Below are 24,342 nucleotides of genomic sequence, written 5' to 3'. Positions count from 1 at the left end.
AGATGTTTTTAACTCCAACTTCCATTGGCCCAAGCCAGCACAGTCAATGGTAAGGAGTCATGGGAATTGTAGTCATCTGGAAAGCCGCAGATTGCAGATCCCTGGCATACATGGTAATAATCTAAAATCAAATTGTGTTGGTATAGCTTTTTACTTAAGACGTAAGAATGCAGGTTTTCAGTTGTATTTTCTTTTAAAGGGTCATCTCCCTTATACGCAAATTCTTCGAAGCCAAAATACAAGTCTGTTATAATTCTCATATAAAATATCATTTGAGATCTGGAAAGTCTTTCCTCATTTAGTTCGTAAAATATCACAATAGGGTTCTGAAGCAGTCTACCGCGTTAACATCTGATCCGGCCAGCCGGATCGGGTGTCATCAGCTTGGGGTCCCTTGTTAAAAGCCCTTGCTTCTCTCTGGCCTTTAACTCAGGCCCCGGGCCAATAACACCCGATCCGGCCCGCCGGATCAGGTGTTAACGCTATTGACTGCCTCAGAACCCTATTGTGATATTTTACAAACTAAATGAGGAAAGACTTTCCAGATCACAAATGATATTTTATATGAGAATTAGAACAGACTTGTATTTTGGCTTCAAAGAATTTGCGTATAAGGGAGATGACCCTTGAGATAGATGCCGGTAGGATAAGAAATCCATCAAAGAAGGAGCGGGCGGATATCAAGGTTTTATTGCCCTCACGATTTCTTACTGCCGGCATTTCCTCCACTGAGATGGCTCTGTGGACGTATGGGCCCTTTCTAGCATGCTTGCTTTTTGGCTTTGATTACCCATCATCTTTTGGGTTCATCCAGTATTTGATGCGTATCCAGTGAAATCTGAGTGCCAGGATCTTTTTGAGCATGTCTTTGTATGCAATATCAACCAATGCGAACATCACAATGTTCAGAGATTCCTCAAGGCTATATGGTGGTGCCAATGTTTGGTTTAATGGAACGGTCAACCAACTATGGGAGGGTCTTAACAGTGGTGCATTTAGACTTTCTGCTGCCCTAGGCCCAAATAAGTGCATGCCCCCCAACTTTACCTCTGCCAAACTCTGCACCTTCACCAGATTTCGGCCCTTCAACAAACTCTGTCCGCGTTGTCCAAACTACACCCCTTGACTCCCATTTCGGCTCCATAACATTATAAGGACGTTTTTAAGGTTGCAGTGATTAGAAAGTTATTGCTTCCTCTCTATTAATTCCATCCTGTCATCTTCTATGTTATGTTAGTTGAAAGAGTGTTTTCAGATCTTTGCTGCCCAATATTTGGAGAACGCAGTGTATTCATCGTTGAGTGCAGTACAGGTGATTGTTACGGCTAATTGTCTACTTTCTGTTAGGCCCAAAAACAATCTTTTAGAGGAACCGATAAGAACATAAACTGTATGCCAACTGGACAGAAGCGATACAAGGCTGAAATGAGGAATTTTGGTTTCAATGTTAGTATCTGGATTCTCCCACAAATTGCCTGCTGACACTACAAGAAGCACCTAGACTGGTCTGTAATATTCATGTTTGTTTATTTATTTATAAAGAATATAGAAAATGCAACATAACTACATTTCTACATTGGTCTTGTCAAATGGCAAGGTTTACATATGAAATATATGCAAGTGTTACAGGCATATCTTATAAGAATGATGAATACAATAATCTCATACCCCTTTTCATGGTCACAGCTCTGCTGTTACCAGGGGGCAAAATGGAAATAAGGCCAGTTACCTGCTGCAGCCGATATACCTCCAATCCCTTGGAATGGGACGCCATTAAAATATGGCAACATCGTAAGTGAAGTTTGTCAACTCTGCCCGGGCATAGACACCTCAGTAGAGTAAAGGCAGTTGGAGAAGGTTCTTGGAATCTTTGGCCGTGCATTCTCAAGGTGGAGTAATGGATAAGGGCGACCCCGAACATTCATGTGTGGGAAGCAACAGCATTCCTCGTAGCTGCACAACGCAGGCACCTTTTATAACAAATGAAGAGGTACATACTGCTTACATCATTGCTGTTTGTGAAATGGCTGAAGATACCCAACACTCCAAGAGTAAAACTGAACAATGGATCGGGCTTTCCAGTACAATATTACCTTTGTGGATGTGGTTTAGGCTTTGGGTGTTGCCAGCTTGTATTTTAGGGTAAGTTAAAATGTTTGTTAACTCCATAGAGTTGGTTGCTCTGTAGAATACACGGGAGCATTTTGAGATATGTGGGTATAGATGTCGATGTCCTGCAGTCGTTTGAACTGGTACTGTTTCACAGGAAGTCTCATACATTGTACTGAAAATATAATTACTGTAAAGATAACTTATAAACATCACATGTATGCATTGTGTGACCCTTCAATGACTTTGGGTAACCTATTAAAGGGTTTCTTGATGCACTTGCACGTTCAGATTTACTCCTCACCATTTTAACTTCTCTATAATTTATTTCATGCTTGCACCTTTTGGGCAGCCACAGACCTCTGAAATGTGGGGCTGGGGGGGGGGGGGGGGGGGAATGAGTGCTTGCTTCTTAACATCATTTTAGTGCCCAATGTGGGAACTCTGTGCTCAACTTAAGCATATGCATGCATTTAATATTGTAAAACAATGCATCATTTTAAACTTTTACTTTTCTAAAGGGAAACCCTAATTGTTGCAATGGTTTTAAAAAATGCATGTTGCGTATTTGAATATAAAAGTGATTGCTTAACACAGTACGTGTGTATTGATTAGAAGGAGCTCCAAAGATAATGTAAAGTGGCACCAATAAAACCAATGAGTCTTTGGTTCTTTTGCATATTAAATAGCATTCTGGGAAAATGAGAATAACCAAAGAGCTTTTTGTCTGTCATATGTCTATGCGAGTTGTATGACAATCAGTAAATACATAAAGCACTCTGGTTTTGGTACACGTTTCCTTTTTTTTTCTTTTAAACGTTTAAACAAAAGTCACCCTAACAATAAAGCTTTTGTAAATATAACGCATATATACAATTTTGGCCATGAAAGTGGAATGACTGCTAACAGCTCAAATTTACTAAGTTTTCTCAGCGAAACAAAAAGAACTTTGTTCACAATAGAAGGCTGATTTCTTACTTCCATCAATAGTTACTTGGTAGACCTGTGGTTTAAAGTTCAAGGAGGACAGATGGGACTGCTATGTCTAGCATCTGAAGCAGCATTAATTATGGAGAGGACTGGGCCAATATGGCAACTAGATGCGTTGGGGCCAGCTTTGTGGTCGGGGCATTGAGGTATTCAAGTTCCATAAGAGCGCCTAGTGTGTCTAGACCAGCATGGCAGAAGAAGGTTGTGGTGCTGTAATGTTGATAGATGTGCAAGGCCTCTGCTGTGCTGCAAGAGGCTAGGGCCTGTTATGCGCTAGAGGGGACACGTGATATCTATGCACGCTGAATACAGGTGTTTCCAACAACCTTGTGCCCGGTAGGGTGGATGCGGTAGATGCGTTCCTCTTTCCTCATGGCTGATTGGTGCAGATGATCTCTTCCCGTCACTGGCTGACAATTGGTGCATAAGTGGCGGGCAACGGGATAGGCATGTGTTGCAACGGTTAGATCCCGGGGATGATAGCTGATTGTTTTTTTTAACCTTCTGGGTATTCATGTTTGTCTGGGAATATTTTTGTGTTTGTACCGTTCTTGGGGTTAGCGCCCGAATGCCTTTGGGCCCTTCTCAGTGCTTTATAAATAAATACAATAAATAAACTCTTATGGTCCTCCATTTCCTGCCTGTTCCTCGCCTGTGGATTCAGGTTCTCCTTTTCTGAAGCGCTTGTTGCAATCCGGTACAGTCTTGGGGTATCCGACCTGCCCAGACGGCACACTGTCTTTTCATGGACCATCTCAGACACAACACTTCCTCTAGTTAAACAATACAACGAGTGGAAACACAGAGCATGAAGGTGTTGCCTGCTACCTTCCTGATATTTCACCAAGTTGGAAAAGCGCTGATTTATTTTCCTGAATAGTTAGGCCGTGGACTTGGTGTTCCAATGGCTGGAGCTTTGCGTGAAGGCACCCTTAGGACCATCCAGTCAACATCATCGCCTCCATCCATCTGAGGACCATTTATTCCACTGAAATCAGTTATCTTTGTTAACCCTTTCACTGCCCTTAGGGTTCATATATGTCTGAACTAATATGCTCCCATCTGCCCGTAGAACACATTTATGCGTGTATATTTTGGAGGATGTGGTTCGTGGGAGGAACAATCATTTTGGGCCATGGATGTCTGGGTCCCTGGGAGGGAAGGGTAGGTCAGTATTCAAAGGGTGTAGATGTGTTGGAAAAAACAGAGTCTATCCGTTCCCTAGACTAGCACAGTACCATAAAATATGTCTTAAATATTACAATTTGAAAGATAGCAGTCACCTTCGCTATACTGTGTCCCGGTGGGTGTGTCGACATATAGATTTTGCTCGGTTTCACTCCATTGTTAGATCTGTATGGTTACACATGCTTTGTCATGTTAGTATCTTAGTATGCTTTTAGACTGCACCAAATCACACCCATAGTAGTATCAGAATGGTTTGGTGGTGGTGTTTGATCATCTGATAATTGATTGCTGCAAGCTGTCTGAAAAGAAACTGCCCACATGTAATCAATTATCAGATGATCAAACCACAAACCAAATGCGCTCACACCAACCCACACTCCTCCACCCCCCACTCCACTTCCCTACTTACCTGTTTCACCCCTGCAGCGTCAGATCCGTCCCTCTAAAGTGGGTCGGATGCAATGCCGCAGGGTCCCTTTTTCTTTTTTTACAGTGCCCCGCCTCGGGACATACCGACAACCTCACAAGGCTAATACATATCGATCATAGGGAGTGGGGGACACCCTTGCAGCCCCTGCTCCACATTTTCGGTATGTATTAGCCTAATTGTTTGTTTTTAATCAGTCGAATGGTACAGGCCAAATTCGGTCAAATGTACCATTCGACCAATTAAAAATGAACAATTACGCTAATACCATCAGACCGCCTAAGACTGTCCATATAGTGGCATCATGTGTGTGGTCAGTGACAGCCAGACCTTAGTCTGCTGGAGGAAAGACAATGAGAGAGAGGGAAGAAAAGAGGATGGGAAAGCAAGAATGGGATGGTACTTACACAGGGCGGGAGGGATGTAGTGTAGCAGGGGGGAAATTCTTTGTGATGGCATAGGCGCATGTCAGTTGTGTTTGGTGGACCATAGTTCTGCAACAGGAGAGAGATGGAACTGTCCTACCATATTGTGCAATTGAGTTGTGGTTTACAGGCAAGTTTGGAGAATTGTTAGGGAATACACAATACATCGCTATGCTCGGGCAATCCTGGACGTTTGGAGGCTTACTTACCTTGGCTATGCTATACACTGTAGCCCAGATACTGCCAAGCCCGAGGCAAGAGGGGCACAGGCAATAATTGTCTGTTTATAAAGGTCAATGTTATTGGTAAGAGAAGGTAAGGGAATGGGATGGTCAAACTGGGACAGGTACTTTACAAAAGCCTAGCTCCTTGATGTCAAAAAGGTTATTATTAAGAGTCTGATGCTGGGCTTTATTTTAGTTCATGGTGAAACAGGGTGGGGCCTTACTTGGAAGTAGGCCCGTAAGGTATAGTTATAGATGGCCAACTATAGTGGAAGCATGTAGCCTCTGCTCCCGGTACAGGCTGTGTTCATTAGACTATGTGAAAGGCATAGGTGGCTGTGCAGCAAGCAGGGTAGGTATGGAGAGAAGCGCCTGTCCTTCTGTTTGCAATGACAGACTGGCACCCTTCTGTTATGCTATGTTACTATGCTTAAACTGACACTGTAAGGCTTTCAACACACTTTGTTGCTTGCACAGTTTTTTTTGCCACAGTAAGGCCACCTCATCGGACCGACTAGGAGGGGGGGAAGCTTATAAGTTACACGCCAACAAAGTGAACACCAATGTGCCCAATGATCAGCACTGAGGGGCCTCTTGGGCAGCCGCCCAAAATGGCGAGAATGGGCAAGAATTACAAATTAATGTGCTCCAGAATGGACTGACAGGCAAGAGAAATGGGGACCTGGGCCGGTTGTTCACCTGTAAAGTATTTCGACAAGATTTGTGAGAGGTTGTATGTCAGAAATGCAAATGTGCAATGTTTGCCTCTCCCTGAAAAATGAAAACACTTTCCCTTTTTCCCCTTTAGGTTGTGATACGTTTTATAGTGCGCTAAATGAACACCAGTACAGTAGCCCCAGAGCACCCAGCCTTTTCCTTTTGTGAACAATGGTTAAGGCTATGACACCATCTTTGGCTCAGCATTGATCAAGCTTTTGAGCCTTCCACAATGCCAGGGTGATATTGTGAGCCTGGAAACATTGAAACCATGCCCAAGAACACGTGCGTGGAAAGCCTTCTAATAACGCCCCTAGGTCCGGAACGGCAAGGTTGTATAGAGAAGAATGCCTGGCAGAACCATGGGTACCTTTAAATGAGGGTGGGGTTTGAATCGGGGCTTCTTTGCGAGCAAAGCCCTGGACCAGGCTTAAAGGACGTTCTTGAGGCCAGCTAAGAACATTATCACTTGGGTCTAGTGGTCTGTAAGGCAGGTGTCCTCTTAGGCTAGGGCTGGTCTCTCCTAGCAGTTAAACTGCATAATCCAGACTTGCTTCTCAACCTAGGCTGAAGTTGTGTCTGTCTGTTAACACTGGGCTGCAGATCTCAGGTCTCAGGTCCGAACAGTGGTGTGCAATCCGCTCACCCGATCACATTTGCAGGTTTACGTGGGGCATTGTGGCCCTTTTCATAAAGTGAGTGCCACGTCTGTGTTTTCTTTATTTGGGTGCTTCGGGGAGTGCGACTTTAAGGCTGCTTCAAAGCGCTTGAAACGTTAGAAAAACAACATAACATAATTTAACATGAGCCTACCAGCTAGTATAACAAAAAGCAGTATCATGTCCCCAGAGAATAAAAGGGAGGGGGTGAAAACATTTATAATAATTAAATGAAAAGCAAAACTCTCTTAAAAAAAGAAATTGCAATTCAGTTACAAAATCTCCACTGAGAAGGGAGAGTTAAAACATTGGAAAATAAAGGGCTGTGCAGGGTTAGGTGTAGATACAGTGAGATAGGATGTGGAAGTCCAAGCAAGGGTGTGGGGGATGGGGATTGTGAGGAGGCTCCATCCACCTAACAGCAGAAGAAAGGAGGAGATTGTCGGTCTGCAATCCAGGAGTGGTGTGCCACCAATGATCTCTGCCTTAGTGCCAGTAAGACAGAGATCCTCTTCATCGGCACACCCGCTCCGTCCTTTCCTGTTTTTCTCTGGCCGCCCAGTCTGGGCCCTCTTCCTGCTCCCACCTATGAGGCTAAGAACCTCAGGGTCATCTTCAACTCCTCACTCTCCTTTTCTCACATGTCTGACACCTCTAAGAGGTCAAACTACCAGCTGCACCTCCTCAGAGGTATTCTTCCTTTCCTTGCCGTCTGCCAGAAGCTCGCTGTCTCCAGAGCTCTGGTTCTCTCTATGCTAGACTACTGCAACAGCCTCTTTTTAAATCTGTCTGCCTCTACTCTCTGTCCTCTACAACTCATCCAGAACAGGACTGGAATTCTTGCGCTTGGCCTCAAGCCCAGGGATCGTATCTCTACAGCCCTGAAATCTCTCCATTGGCTCCCAGTGGCAGCAAGGAACACGTTCAAGAACCTCTGCGTTGTCCACAAGGCATTTTGGGGCCTGGGACCGAAATACCTCCAACTCTCTCTTCGTAAATATATTCCTACTCAAGCTCTTCGCTCTTACACCTCCTACTCCTTGAGGGTCAGTCGCTTCTCCAAGGAACGAGTTGGGGGCATATCTCTTTCTTCAGCTGGCTCCTCCCTCTGGAACAGCCTCTCTGCCTCTCTGAAACTTGAGCAGAACCATCTCCGGTTCCGGAAGCACCTCAAGACCTTCCTCTTTGCTTCTGCCTTCTCTCTACCCCTCCCCTGCTGATCTCCTGCCTGATACTGCACTGGTCACCTGGCCACCCTCTGAATTTGGGCCCAAGTCCCTGCCCATCCAGTTGGACACCTGCACTGCCTCCTGGCATCCCTTGCACTTGTGGTATGTATCTGTAACCTTACAGTCCCCTTTCATGCACTTATTAGACACTTGCTGTCTGCACTTTTACCACATGGACTTGCCACCTGTTGGTTGCACTACTTTTTAAAAAAAAACATTTCTATTAGTTTATTCAAACAAACACTACAAACCAAACTTGCAGTGCATACGATAACATTTCAATTATACATCGTTTAATTGTGTTCACTGCTTCCCTTATCCCACCCCCCGTTTTGAGCCTACTTCTTCTAATGTTCTGGTCCTGCATCTTGTGATAGGGTATTCCTTTCCATGAGTTCTGTTGGGTCTCGCATTGACCCAAATAGCTCTGCTATTAATAATTTCCAGGCCATCAGGGTCTCCGTCTCCTCCTCCCCAGCACTGCTAGCCTCTTGCCATACCATGGTTTCTGCCACCGCCCATTTCTGTAAATCCTTCCACCATACCTCCAGTCGTGGTCTATGGCTTGTCTTCCACCCCATAGCAATTCTCCTTTTTGCAAGCGCATATGCCAGGTCCTTTAGTTTGCTCACATGCTTAAGTTTCCGTGGCCTAGGGCACCCCCCTAACAAGCAGGTCCACACTGTATCCACCACGATCTGAATACCTCTTTCTGCTAGTTTGTGTGCCACTTCGCTCCAGAAGCGCTTGATAACCGGGCATGACCAAAACATATGCACCATACCTGCATTCTCTTCATCACATTTAGGGCATGCTTGCCGTCCTACATTTTTAAACCTAGCTATCCTCTGGGGTGTCAAATACACCCTATGCGTAATATACAGTTTTATCTGCTTTAGTCTTGCATTCCTCGACACCTTCTTATGATACCCTTGGGCTCGTTCCCACATCCCATCATCCATCGGAGCTCCCATTTCCCCCTCCCAGTCTTGTCTCAATTGTACTACCTCCTTTGCTACTTTAGACATCATCATCTCGTATATTCTAGATATCTCATGTCCCCCCTCTGCTATGTTGTATATTATGTCTATAGTAGCATCTGGTTCTTCCTCCAGTACCATTTCGGGCCACGTTCTCTTAATTCTCTGCACCGGTCTATGATACGTGATATACTGGCCTGTATGTAACCCGGTTTCCTCCCCCAACACCTCAAAATCTATTATGGTCCCCTCTTGCCAAATATCTCCCATTGTCACTATCCCAACCGGTTCCCAGTGGTTTCTGATTATCATCCTTAATTGCTTTTCTCGACCCGCCAGTGCAACCAGTGGTACTTGAGGGGAACACGGGGATGGGTTCTCCATCATCTGGCATGCCCTGTGCCACATCTTCCATCCAAGTACCATCATCTTTGGACGCCCTTCCATTTCTGCTTTGTGCAGCCACATAATCTCTTTTAAATAAAATGAGGTACAATCTTGTCTAAACAACCTGGATTCATAGGTTACCACCTCTGAGAGCCATTTAGCCACATATTGCAGCTGGCTTGCTATATAATAGACTTCATAATTAGGCAGTTTTATACCCCCTCTCTCATAGAAATTCTGTAGCTTCCAGAGGGCCACTCTGTTCCATGTACCATGCCACAGGAAGTCCCTGCACATACTGTCCAATCTAGTGAAGAACTTCTTTGGTATCAAGTGCGGTATGTTCCCAAAGTAGTGCAGCATCCTAGGTAGGACCACCATCTTCAACATTGCCCCACGTCCCATCATTGCTAAAGGCAGCTTCACCCAGAACCTCATGCAATTTTCGACTTTCTTAATGGCTACCTCTGTGTTGCACTTATGCTCCTCTTCCACCGTGTGGTATATATCTATCCTTAAATAACGAAATGTGCTAACCACCCATGGTATCTGTAACACTGGTAACTGTTTCAAGGGGATCCCTTTATATCCACCCAATGGGAACATGACTTCTGAGGGTTCACCGCTATACCAGACAGCCCGGCATATCGTTCCATCACTTAAAATATATTGGAGGTTTTCCTCCGGGTGTCGCAAATACAACAACATGTCATCTGCATATAGGGAGATCACATGCCGTTCCCCTCCTACGGCGATGCCTATCGTATCATATTGTTGCCTCAAGTATATCGCTAGGGGTTCCAGGGCCAATATATAGAGCATAGGGGACCATGGACATCCTTGTCTGGTACCCCTGTGGAGTTCTATATCTGGTGTGACAAAGACATAGTCCAACCTTGTATGTAATTGCTGCGGGGCAGAATAATGTGAATATTGCCTCTCTTGGGGATGCCGTGCCCTCCATACATCTCCGAACCCAAAGTCATTCAGCAGTGTCTGCAACATTTTAGCGGATGGGGCAGGTCTATCCATTTTCCCATCTGATCTATCAACCTTAGGGTTTAGTACGCAGTTAAAGTCCCCCCCCCCCCACAAATCACCGCACTCCCCACACACATGCTGAGTTTGTTACACAGTGTTCTAAAATATGCCGCTGTGTTTTGGTTCGGGGCATACGTATTTACAATGCTTATCTCCCTATTTTCCACTAATCCCCTCATTATGACCATCCTCCCGTCTGTCTCAACCAACGTCTGTAACAGCTGAAATGGGACGTGTGGCGCCACCCAGATAATCACTCCCCTAGCATAAGCCGAATATGATGAACCCACCTAAGTACCCTTCCATTTCTTCCCAATCATCTCCATCTTATATTGCGTCAGGTGCGTCTCTTGCAATAAGGCTATGTCTATCTTCTGTCTACGTAGGTATAGCATAACCTTATTCCTCTCTAAGTAGCTATTGAGCCCCCTGACATTCCAAGTAACTATTTTAAGATCCCCCATGGCATGTTAGAGTCCGACTCCTCCCTTTGCATATGCAGTCCATATCCAATTGCATTACTCGTCTATATAGGCTCATTTCCCAACTTAAACTCCCTTTAACTAAAAACACAACAAACCCCCCCAACCTCCCTCCCTCCCACCTCTCTACCCTTCCCCAACAACACCCTCCCCAACTGCTGCCCAGCTCGATCACTGGATCTCAGACACCCCCGCATCTAGCCCTTTCTGGCAATAGCCTGTACTCTCGGCTCAGCAGGGTGAAGTCGGACTAATGGCCACCTTACTACTAATTCCTGGGGGTAGGTTGCCTTCATCCTGCTGCTCCTGTTTACTTCAAATTTACTATTCCTAGTGCTATCCAGTTTACTTGTGCATTTTATTCTCTATATTCCAGTCCAACAGGGTCAGTGAGTCCAAGAGCGCCATAATACAATTCAAATGTTCCACAGTTTCATACTGGGACTCCCCTCCCACTTATCCCCTTAGTATTCACGATACATCCTCCTCACTTATCGTGCCCCTGACGATTCCGCTCCTCATCTCGCTCCGGACAGCGCTGCAAATCCAGCCATGCCGCCGCTTCCTCTGGGGTATCATAAATAACGCTCTACTTTTATGCAAGACTTTTAGCTTTGCAGGGTACAAAAGCATGTACTTGATACCAGCCGTGCACAGTCTCTTCTTGACCACCACATATCTGTATCACTGTCTTTGCACCAACATAGTGTATTCAGGATACGCCGTGATGTTGGTAGATGCCCTTTCTATCATTCCACCTTTACGAAAGTACTCCAAGATCTTCTCTCTATCTTTATAGTTCAGGATCTTCGCAATTATCGCTCGAGGAGGAGCCCCGGGCCGTGGTTTCCTCATCAGGACCCGATGTGCATGTTCAAACGTAAACCCTTATGAAAGCTTGTCTGCCCCTATCTCTTGCAGGATCATATTCTCCACATAGTTCGTGGGGTCCTGTCCTTCTTCTCCCTCCAGCAGGCCGACCACCCGGATGTTGTTTCGTCTTGCCCTACCTTCTGCTTATTCTGCTCGGTTCTCAAGATTAGCCACCTGCTGTTTTAGTATGTGGACCTCTTTCGCATTATTTGTGCTGGCATCTGTGTTGGTTTTCACTGCACTCTCTAGACCACTTGTCCTTTCTGCCAGCGCTCTGACGTCCTGTCGCAGAAGGGTGACTTCAATTCCTACTGCATCTATTTTGTTCTCCAAGGCCGTCCGTAGATCCGCCATTGCTGTCCCCCATGTGGCTCTCAGCTCTGTTATAGCTGCTAGGACCAGGTGGTTGTCTCCTTCTGGGGTACGGTCCATGGAAGCCGCCGCTGCGCTTTGTGCCGGGGCAGTAGGAGTCCACTGCGTCTTGGCAAAGTTCTCCATTCTAGGTTGCTTACTTTTGGCCCTCGCTCCTTTCACCGACATCATGCAACCCTGCCTGCGTATCCAGTTCCGGCTCCCCCGTATCGTGCTAGTTATATTTCCTGGTGTTACTGTGACTCCACCAGATCAGTCGGGCCCAGGAGCGTCGTCCTCACGGGGCTCCGATATGTGGTAGCATGCAATGTTACGTTTCGAGTGGGCTTTTCCCTCCCACGTACCTTCTCTGACTATTGTGGTCAATACCCCATTCGCGTGTTCCCTAGGGCCATTAGGTGCAACCTCCTCTCCACTTCCACTGTACCTCGGGCTTATGTGGCGTTTAGTGTTATGTATTCACATTAATGAGGACCTTTCTGCAGCATCGCCATTCAGCCTGCTTGCCGCCTTCCTTCTTATTATGCCATCATCCGGCAACTTTCCAGGATAAGTTGGGTTCTTGCTCCTTCCAGTTATTATAGTGCCAATGTCCCCCTATGCTTATATTTGCATAGCAGCATGTCCAGCTTCATTGCATCTGTCCCATCTACTCTTAGAGATGGCCACATCAGTTTAGGTCTTTGAACACATGTCTCCCAGCCAAACAGAAGAGCACTCCATCAGCCATCCTCCTTCTTTTCTCTCCGCCGCTCGGGTCTATTCAGTTGCTCCCGCTGCCGCGGCTGCGATCCCTTTGTTGTCCGCCATTTTGGTTACTTCGTTTCCATACAGCCGTATTCTTCAAAGTCAATTTCCTTCCTGGTAATGCACATGATTCATTTGCTTTTTATAGTTATTGCAGGGCACCCGTTCACACGCCTGTGCTTTCATTTCTGAGGCATATAAATCATTTTTCAAGCGTAATTTCCCGAATCAATGTCGGATCCACAGGAGATGCTCAGCAAGGCACGTCCTACACCATGGCTAGATAGCCATGCCCCCTGTTGGTTGCACTACTTGTTGATCCCATGCCCTGCACTTGCCCATTCTCCACCCCACCCAGCACTTTTCCCCTCCCCCATCCCCTACACTTGCGAGATCTCAATATCACTAGGCCTAGCAAGATCGTTGTTTTTTCCTTCCTGTGTCTCGCCTCCCTTGCCTTGTCGCGCCTTGATACACTTGTATATAGGCACGTTATAAATGCCATAGGATATGATATGATATTATATCATATCATATCAAGGAAGGTGTAAATCAAATGCATAGATTGAAGTGAACATGCCTTTAGATACAGGAATTAAATAAATAGATTCTAACAGACAAACATTGCACAAAGAATAACATAACACAGTGTAGCATACCAAAACCCAAGGGAAGTGAGCATGGCATTTCAAAGAGGGCAGAGCATAGCTGAGATTGCATAGCTCAGCTGCAAAGATAAATAATGTAACCCTTGGACTGCGTCAAAGCCTTTCCACTTTTTCAGTTGAAATGGGACCTGAGCCTCACAGGAGCCCCCGAGTAGCTGCTCCCATGTTTGACGTCTTGCTACAAAGCAACATTTACCGTTTATAATGTTCCATCTCCGAGCTGGCTGCTTGCCCTTGGATAATCTGCAGCAATTAACATCCCCACTGCATTCCTTTGTAACCATTAATATTTAATCATCCCACTGGTACCTCAGACAGTTTTACTGAACTGTAGGCAAATTGGCCCCCAAAAATCATATTGAAATAGGCCCCCACAAACCATGATAAATGTTCAGCTGGTTGTGACAAAGCAAGGTAGTATGTCCCAAAAACGAAATGTGTCTCTCTTTCTCTTTCTATCTCTTTCTCTCTCTCTCTCTCTCTCTCTCTCTCTCTCTCTCTCGCTCTCTCTCTCTTTCTCTCTTGCTCTCTCTCTAACTCTCTCTCTCTCACTTTTTCTTTCTCTCTCTCTCCCTTGCTCTCTCTCTCTCTCTTTCTTTCTCTCTCTCTCTCTCTCTCACACACTCTCTCTCCCTCTCTCTCTTTCCCTCCCCCCCTGAGTGCAGGAAGAAACATCTGGGCCCTTTTAGTGAAGCAAAATATTGCCACAAAAAATATCGCCGTACACAAGGCAGTTTGTCTCGCCATAGGTGATATTTTTGGGGGGGATAATTTGTGGGAGCAGGGGGTGCGGGGGTGTCCTCCGCACATTTTAAAATAATGCAGGCGTTTCTGAGGTGTCCCGCGCAGGGTCCATGGGTCAATATCGCCACCAAAGTATGGCGATATTTTTGTATCGCAATATTTTTGCAGGGATATTAACACATGGAACCCTTAATACAGCACTAACATGCGCCCTTACATTTGCCTAATAGTACTTTGAGACACTGCAGTGCTATGATACTAAAAGAATAAATGAGGTAACATTTTTTTTCATAATGCATGGTTCAGAAAACTGCATCAAACAAAAAAGGATATGGTGCACCAAGGGCACTGTGCCTTCACCTTAGGGCTCCAAGAGGGACACTGAGAATGGCTGATGCCCTTTAAATATACTTTGCATCATTACATGTGTTGTGGAATTACCTGGCCTAATTCAGAGAAACGCAAATACCGTTACCACCTCAAGTATGGAGTTAAATCTTCCATATTTCTTGTTTTTGTTATTACCTGTTGGACTTTGCAGGAATAGCCACTGTTACAACTGTTATAATAGTACTTTTTGTAGCTCAGCCTGTTGCAGGTGAGTGTCGTCCCCTGGTGGCTGAGTTGAGCTCCTGCTCCAGAGCCCATTGGGTTTTTTCTTTTTTCTTTGGCCCCTGTAGCGTCAATCTGCGCTACTCTGCCTGTCCTCCCCCATTTTATGGTGTGACCTTTCCCCTCGCGCCCACCATCCCATCCTCATTCACTCATTGGGCTAGTGAGTTCAGCCTGCAAGACTTTTAGGCCCTGCCCTCCTGGACGCTGCCCCCAGGCATTTTAGCTCAGCCTGTTGCAGTTGAGTGTTGTCCCCTGGTGCGCTGAGGTAAGCTCCTGCTCCGGCGTCCATTGGGAATTTCATTTCTTTTTTTTTTTCTTTGGCCCATCAGTGCAAATCCGCGCTCCCCTTGCCTTTCCTGCCCAGCTTCCTTGTGTGTACTTTCCCTTCCTGCCCAACATTCAGCCCCCATCTGTTAATTGGGCCTGTGAGCCCAGCCTGCAAGACCTCAAGGGCATAGCCCTTCTGCATGCCGCCTCCCAGGCATTTTAGCTCAGCCATTTGCAGGTGAGTGTTGTCCTCTGGTGCCCTGAGTTCAGCTCCTGCTCCGGCGTCCATTGGGTTTTCAATTTCTTTTTTTCTCCTTTTTCTTTGTCCCCTTTACTACAAATTCATGCTCCTCCTGTCTGTCTTTCTCTGCTCCCTGGTGTGTCCTTTCCCCTCATGCCCACCATCCCAACCTCCTCCGGTAGGACAACCTATCAGAGCAGCCCTTGGCTAGGGGCCACAAGGCAAAGGGCAACCCCTGAAGAAGCAGCTCCAGTCTGTGTTTGCCCGTGTTTGCCTGGCATGCTTGCCGCAGTCAACCAGCAGTGACTGATAAGGTAAGTGTGGTCTGGCAGAGTGTGCAGCAATTACTGCACTCCTGTAAAACCCCACCACTCTTATTACCAAACTACCTTATACATACCTGTATCTAACCTAGTGTATAACTGGTTTTCAATGCACGGCTCAAGTTGTAGTTAAATGTTCCTTTATTACAATGTTGAATCCATCGAACTTCAAATTCTATGCACACTTCCCATACTACTGTGTTCTTTAATTTAGGTGCCTTTCTTCCCCACAACTGAGGATCTTGCCGTGTACGTGTCCTTTGAATCTCTCCACTGCTCTTTCTTTAGTCTCTAAAAAGGTCCGTTAGATGTCTTGGGAATTATCTATGTACTGCACCTGCTGTATTTGGGGGTGGGAAATGTGTTGCACTTGGATGCTTTCTGAGGTAGGAAGTGTGTTGCACTTACATGGATTCAGGGGGTAGGAAATGTGTTGCACTTGGATGGTTTCGGTGAACAGGAAATGTGCTGCACTTAGATGGTTTTGGGAGTAGGAAATGTGTTGCACTTGGATGGTTTCAGGAGTAGGAAATCATTGCACTTAAATGGTTTCAGGGGGGTAGAAATGTGTTGCACTTAGGTGGGACCGCTTCCAACTGCACGGATACTCGCACATACCTACCACTATGCTGACACTCTCCTCTGTACCAAAAAACAATAGAATGCGGCTATCCCCCATGATTAATTTCAGCCTAGCTGCACACATAAATATACACCATGCACACCTCAACAATCTTTAGAACACAGCTATCCCCCACAAAACAATTGGTTTAGCTGCACACATATTCTCATATAAAAGCAACACCTCGGCTAGAATGCATCTACCCAAGACAATTCGGCCTAGCTGCACACATACTGCTGTTTTTACACAACCTCCACACTACTCCTAGCTCTGTAATGCAGCTACCCACCACAAAATTCGGTCTAGCTGCACATATACTGAGTGCACACATGCACTTCTTACCACCCCACTTTCTCGACTGACCTGGACTATAGTCCCTTAGGTCGTTCAACCCACAGCGCATTGAGATCATACCAATGGTGAAAGGCACTATACAATTGCCCAATAACATAACATAAAATAATATGGCAGAGTGGTAACAATTACTGTACATCCACTACCGCCATTCTCGGAACGATGCCCAAAGTCTTTGAGGTAGTATGCCATTGATTACTTTATTACAGTATCTGGAATGTTGACATACATTTATCAAGGCAACCTGCTGTGATCACTTATTTAATCAACCATGCAGAAAATAGCCCTTGATTCATCACATTTCAGAAAGAAATTTCAGTATTTTCGTAAATCGGGGGTGTCCAAAATCCTTTTGTTTCTAATCATGATATCTGCTGGTATGTACACATTAGGCCTCATTACAAGTGTGGCGATCCGGAAACAAGGTCTGGTTTCCAGACTGCCAAACTACGAGTCTGCCTGCCGGGGCCGCTGCACCCGGCAGGTCTGAACTCTGCCAGGCGCAGCAGCCCCGGCAGGCATAGTTGCGATAGAAGCACTGGCACCATCGGCGATGGGGCCAGTACTTCTGAGTCCCCATTCCCATGGAGCCCTATGGGGACTGACAAGACTTGTAATGTCCCGGTGGCACTGGGAAGCAAGGCGGTACATCCGGCATTATGGGGTGGGCGGCAACCTGCCGGTCGCACCGGTGGGTTCCACCGACCTCGTATTGAGGCCCAATTGTTATAAGATTTTTCAGCAGTAGGGAAGACTGAACTTACGGTCAGAGACAGAGAGAGGGAATCCGCAGCCCACTTCCAAATAATAATAATAATGATATCACATGTTTATACAGCACCACTGGACACTTCTAAGCACTACAACAACAGGAGTTGTTTTTTCCCAATTTACTATTATTCAGTTTATCGACCTTCAAAGGACTAAGGGCAGGTTCGACATAGATATGACAGGTAAACGCTTAACCTACTGATCCATCTTACTGGCTTTGCGAAATGTCGTCCCTTTCACATACAAATACTGGGCCTCATTACACGGAAGGCGGTAATGGTTAACGGCCACCGTTAATGGTAACGGTGACCGTTAACCATTACCGCCTTACTACGAGGTCCCTTAGCGGGTTGGTGCTTTAACGCCTGCTTTTTGCAGGCGTTAAAAACCAACCCGCTAAGGAACCTCGGAGCTAATTACGGCACCGCAAAATTGCGGTGCCGTAATTAGCGCCTTCCCCATTCCCATAGAGCCCTATGGGGCAGAAATGGGAATGGGGAAGGGCAATGGCGGAAGGGGGATTTACCGCCCCACCAACCTTGGAATGGGGCGGTAAATCCCCTTTCCGCCAAGGCGGTGCCGGTATTTTACCGGCATGAGCCATGGCGCTAATAGCGCCATGGCTCACGTCCTTCCGTGTAATGAGGCCCACTGAGTTGCTACCTCACCAGCGGCCCCGAGCAGACAAATAACACATCTGCCACAATTTGAAATTAACATTTAAATACTAAGCCATACAAAAAGAAAGAAGTGACATCTTAAAGGCCCTCCAGATTTCAAACTCTCCCTTTACAAATAAAAATAAAACCATCTGTCTCGGGGTCCTCATTTGCAGCTGTTGCATGTCACTTTCTCTGCAAATGAAATGGACTGAAACAAACAGTGTTTAGAAAGTGATCAACATTGCTCCGAAGCTCCATGGATTTATGCTGACACAAGCAAATGGCCCTTTTGGGTCCCTCCCACCAAATCCTCACAGAAAGTACACATTTGACAATCCTGTGGAAAACTTTATTTTATGAGGCCTTTCTGAAGGTGGCGCTAGAGACCTCCTGATGGTGGTGCTAGAGACCCTCTGATGGTGGTGCTAGAGACCCTCTGATGGTGATGCTAGAGACCCTCTGATGGTGGTGCTAGAGACCCTCTGGTGGTGGTGCTAGAGACCCTCTGATGGTGGTGCTAGAGACCCTGTGGTGGTGGTGCTAGAGACCCTCTGGTGGTGGTGCTAGAGGCCCTCTGATGGTGGTGCTAGGCAGCTGATTGTGTCTTGCCTCATTCTAGCACTGCTTCTGCTCAAGAAGAACATTTGGGGTAAAATTGGAAACTAAACATGTCCATGTAAAGCTTAGAGCGAAAATGATTCCCCTGCGGTGGTTTTTCTCAGCAGTAGGAATTCTGGCTGATTGTCCATGTACTGTTTTTCCCACCTACACGCCCCTTTATATTGGTTGCCCCTCCCGCCAACCTGCTTTTCCTGCTCAATATAACCTCTGGCGGATCCCTTGCGCATCTACAGAGACCAGAGGCCTACATGACTGTGCACGTTCAGTTGCCATCTGTGAGTTTCCAGTTCTTATGATAGTGTCATTGCTCTGGCCGGTGCTATGCGTGGATCACATCACATTAAACCTTTTCCCTTCTAAACGGTCATCTCTTCCATCGTTTTTGTATCGACACCCCTAGGATCCATCCCTGTATATATTTGGACAGTTTTTAAGCTGTAAAGAAAAATGATTGAAAAGAGGGTGCATAGATAGATTGTTTGAAAGACAGATAATAACAGATGGATAGAGAGGCGGATAGAGAGGCCGATAGACAGGTAGATAGAACTCTTATAATTCACTTACTGATGCATCTTTTAAATAGTCTTGTTCAAAGTATTTGGTTTTTATATGTAAGTACAGTCGATAAGCCTTATATGTCCAAAATACCACAGACGTCACATGTCAGTGTGACTCATTACTTTCTTAAATACACATTTGCTTTGTGCTTTTTGGGATGAAGGCTGCATGCCCTTCTGTTCCCCTTTTCCAGGCTACCTCGCGCCATACTTCCTAAATCCTAATATGCCTAAACACACTTTCGGAGCATCCTATTACTGAATCGATAATGGTCCTACCGAACAGATCGCACTCTCGCCCGATCGCCAGAATCCCATTCCGACGTAAGATCAAGGTGGGGACCCAACTTCATGGAAGCCCACCGTGGTCGGTGATTTACAGCATGCCCCGTGCATCCGGGCACTCCTGAGCCAGGGGGCAATAGGGGAAAAGGTGGCGAATTGGGACGGGGAGATGGCAGCGGGGGTAGGGCGTTCAGAAGGTGCATAGAGCGGGCAGAGGGGGGAATTTTGCAAAACTAGGAAAAGGGTGTCTTCCAGGACCTGGCCATGACACATTACACACAATACTAGGTGTGGTAGAAGCCAATGACACTGCAACCACACACATCACATGAAAAGTCAATCTGGGGTTATCACGACAAAGGACGAGTGCTTCCATGCCACATCAGTGCCTTACATGACAAGGCAACAGTACTGTGCCAAGTATCAGCCTGAGCCTTGAACACCTGACAGTACAAGTCACATTTCTGCAAAAGAGAAGCTGTAGGAACAACACTCACTTACCAGGAGTCCCAGAGGGTTTGGAAGAACACAACCCTGGTGGGGATCACGGATCTATGTGATTATAACGACCCCCAGAATTCGGATGGCTGAAAATGCCAACCTTTTTTTCCACCAAACCCCATTAAACCACATACATATGCGGGGGAGACCCCGCAGTCCCACCATACTACTATTATATCCCATACCCCCCACATATATATGTGGTATGAAGGGGGTCGGGAGAAAAAGTTAGAATTTCAGGAGTCGGAATTCTGAGGGCGACATTTTGGCCCATTACCAGAATCACAAATCATTTCACCCACTGCTTTTGTGCATGTGTGCATTTAATTTTAATGGGCATGCACAGTTTCCACATTTGCCAATGGGTTCATTTGCCTTCCAAACATGGGGCCAGTAGCCCCTGGAATTGTATGTTCAAAAGGATGCAACGCGTATTCACTCAGGAGAAGCGGGTTTCATTTTCAGATAGTGGCAAAGTCATCTACATCTCGAGGGTCAATGCCAAAAGACCTGCTGTTTTCTTTAAAATTGTTCGGAACACTCAAGGCCAAACACGAAAATCATATTCAACGAAAATGCACATGTTATACAGTCCTAAAGATTTATAGACCTTTGTTGGCTGGGGGCAAAGCATCACAAATGGAAATGGCCTCACACAAGGATTCTAAATAATTCCTAATTGAATAAAACAATGGCATTGTTGTCTTGAGGTATTAAAACAAGCTTAATTGATGTTTACCATGCTTTTTACAGTACATGTGTTGTTAGCAAGTGCCACACTTAGAATAGTGAATATTAGCCTTTGCCACATCTAGACTGCATTGGGAATATGGGCAGTGCCACATTTAGATAGAATTGTGAATGTTGGCTTGCGTTGCTTCTAAAAAGGACTGAGAATGTTAGCAAGTGCCACCCTTAGATAGAATTGTTAATGTTAGCAAGTGCCACATTTAGATAGATTTGTGAACATCAGCCTGCGTCACATCTAGACAGGATTGTGAATGTTAGCCAGTGCCACATATAGATAGAATAGTGAATATTAGCCATTGCCACATCTAGACTGCATTGGGAATATGGTCAGTGCCTCATTTAGATAGAATTGTGAATGCTAGCTTGCATCACATCTAGACAGGATTGTGAATGTGGGCCAGTGCCACATTTGGATATAATTGTGAATATTGGCGTGTGTCACATATAGACAGAATTGTGAATATTAGCCAGTGCCAGATCTTGTTAGAAATGCAGAGATATTCACGCGCGAGATCTAGAAAAATGTGGAAATTAGCACATATCACATCTAGATAGCGAGGCCAATAACCAACCCACTAACAATCTCACCCCTCTGCACACACCTCTCAAACTCTAACCAAACACAACCACAATCCTGAAGCACAACAAACCGCACAAACTTCACTACACCGCAACAACAAAACAAACCACACATAGCTTTGCACACTAGCACACAACGGCTACCGACTGGAAAGCACCCCTAAGCTCTGCGAACGGTGCTAACCCGAACTGAAGCTGCCAACAGCACGTCACTGCTCTCTTGCACTTTCCCCGCTCGGTTCCACAACCTCATCCGCCCACCCCCTTTCCTTTTTTCAGATCCGCCAGAGCGCCGGGGGACGACTCCCGTGGTGATAGTGCGCAGTACAAATATCCTTTAACATTAACATCATTACTCTTAACTATTGTACCATATTAATGACCATACACTATTGCGAAGAGTAGAGAGGGGCATAGCATCACCATTATCTCCTGTTTAACAGACATCAGATTTACAGAGGGAAGGATTATAACGCAAAGGAAAAGTGTGGATGTCCCCATGGCAGATAGCACTGCCAGTCAGGGGGCACACATCTATAGAGTGAAAAGGGAACATCAATGTGGGAGAGAACTGTGCTGCCAAAATGTAATGTATTTTATAAAATGATGCAGTTATCATCCTAGTACAATTTGCGAAAAGCACTTGATCCGTAGGATAAACAAACAATGTGTTATGACATTCTATAAAGTTTGCAAATGCACGCCCTTATCCAGGACTTATTTTCAGCCACAGGACTCTCAGATCTTAGAACTTTGCAAAATGATTAGCCCTGTGTCATGATTGGTAGACCAAGTAGACATTGGTGGAAATATGTTCAAAGCTAAAATGTGTTCAGTAATCACCGCCATGTTCATAAAAACTTTCAAGGATAAATCTGATTAGTATCCATCACCAAAATAATGTCGCCATGAAGGGTAATATCATATACAACATGGATAAGAATTTCTTGAGAAAATTGTTAAGGCAAGATTACATTCCCAACAAACCAGATCCAACATTCAAACCAAAAAGAATACAAGGAATTTGAGAAATGATCTTCTATTATCTGAAGGCCACCTCTGATCACAACATTTGTAACATGCACGTCACGTAATTTGCCATCATGATAAAAATGTCACTTCTTAATCGAGCAAGAAAGAAAGTTGGAAATGGAAATGTTTACCAGCCAATCTCGTGACTTTTTCATAGCACACACATAGCTTCACAAATCTTGTTAGAATACCTTGTTCCCTTTGTTGATCTTTCTGTTCCATGGATACAAGGGCCGAGAAGTGGGCCTGGTCGTAGGCCAGAACGAGGGGCGAACAGTGACATCTGTTGGGGGGGACCTCCAGAGGCAAATAGATCCCTCCAAAGGGAATGGGTGCAAAGGCTGTGAAGGCAAAATGACATCTTTAAATGATACCATAAAGACCAGAGTTTCAAATGTCTGTACATCGCCTCCTTGCACGGAGATGAGTCCCACACACTGATAGGGCATGGTTGTTTCCAAACTGTAATGTGCAGAGAAAAATGTACCAAGTCAAATATTTACACAGCTGGTCCTAGACGATTCTGGGGAGAGTGTGGATCTCATTCACTGCATGCTCTGCACGGTGGTGGTATGCTCTAGACGATTCTGGCGAGAGTGTGCATGCTCTGCATGGTGGTGGTATGCTCTAGACGATTCTGGGAGAGTATGGATCTCATGCACTGCATGCTCTGCGCGGTGGTGGTATGCTCTAGACGATTCTGGGGAGAGTGTGGATCTCATGCACTGCATGCTCTGCACGGTGGTGGTATGCTCTAGACGATTCTGGGGAGTGTATTGATCTCATGCACTGCATGCTCTGCACGGTTGTGGAATGCTCTAGACGATTCTGGGGAGAGTGTGGATCTCATGCACTGCATGCTCTGCACGGTGGTGGTATGCTCTAGACGATTCTGGGGAGAGTGTGGATCTCATGCACTGCATGCTCTGCGCGGTGGTGGTATGCTCTAGACGATTCTGGGGAGAGTGTGGCTCTCATGCACTGCATGCTCTGCATGGTGGTGGTATGCTTTTATGCTGCACAGGAAGGGGCATGTAGCTCCCAGAAATCAACCCAGAGATATAGAAGCCCAGCATGGCCCATGTCATGGGAAAATATATTGTAGAGAACACATGCTTGCATTGGACCATGTGCTTTGATGTCCTGCATGGAGACATCTGGATCCGTCGTTCACCCCCCAACTTGCACCAGTGCAGCCTGCTCTGCTGCAGAAAACCACACATATTTCTCGTAAAACAAGAATATGATGACCCAAAACCAGCAAACCGGCCACGATCATGCCTATATTCACCCAGCTTGCACAGTAAAGCCTTTGGCTGTCAATGCAACTTCTGCCTATGATATCACAGAGAGATCATGCTCCATCAAAATGTTCAGCTGTTTGTGAATCTCATATTTTACACTACCATCAACATTTTATGAAACCGATGGAATAATATGAACAGGGCATTAAGGTAGATGTAGACATGGAGAGAGAAATGAGCGATAAAAACAAATACTCTGGAAATTGCAAGGTATGAGAGGGGTACATTTTTGAAAGAGGTTGCAATTAAACAGCAGGCAGAGGTGCACAATGATGAGTTGAAGAATAGTAGCAGGGCAAAGAAATATTCGGTCAGAGAAATACATGAGCAAAGGACTAGAAGTTGGACATTATAAGATTGTGAATCCCTTTAAAGAATGCTATGGCAATCTATTTAAAATGAAAGACTCTGATCAGTAGAACATTGATACATATTTCTTTCTGAAATTGATGTACCAATACTTATCGTTGAACACAAATTGTGATTAGAGGATTATATAGTGATTCAGGAAACAGACGAGGTGATTAAAGAATGTCTAAGCAAAACATTTAGAGATTGAAAAGGATGCTTGATTGGTCGAAGATAAATTCACAGAA

At 45.5% G+C, this 24,342-nt stretch overlaps 1 protein-coding gene across 2 annotated transcripts in view; it reads right to left on the bottom strand.

Annotated features, from left to right (window-relative positions):
• OTUD7A (OTU deubiquitinase 7A) overlaps nucleotides 1–24,342 on the bottom strand; it is a 1,296,873-nt gene that overhangs the window by 139,692 nt on the left and 1,132,839 nt on the right. For both annotated transcript variants that reach the window (XM_069624347.1, XM_069624348.1), the window contains one exon: nucleotides 22,634–22,783. In XM_069624347.1, coding sequence (XP_069480448.1) covers nucleotides 22,634–22,783 — 150 coding nt within the window. The remainder of the gene's footprint in view (nucleotides 1–22,633; nucleotides 22,784–24,342) is intronic.

Source organism: Ambystoma mexicanum, chromosome 11, assembly GCF_040938575.1.
Source record: "Ambystoma mexicanum isolate Mex_15411 chromosome 11, UKY_AmexF1_1, whole genome shotgun sequence".
Taxonomy (NCBI): Eukaryota; Metazoa; Chordata; class Amphibia; order Caudata; family Ambystomatidae; genus Ambystoma; species Ambystoma mexicanum.
This window is presented reverse-complemented; position numbering and strand designations above follow the sequence as displayed.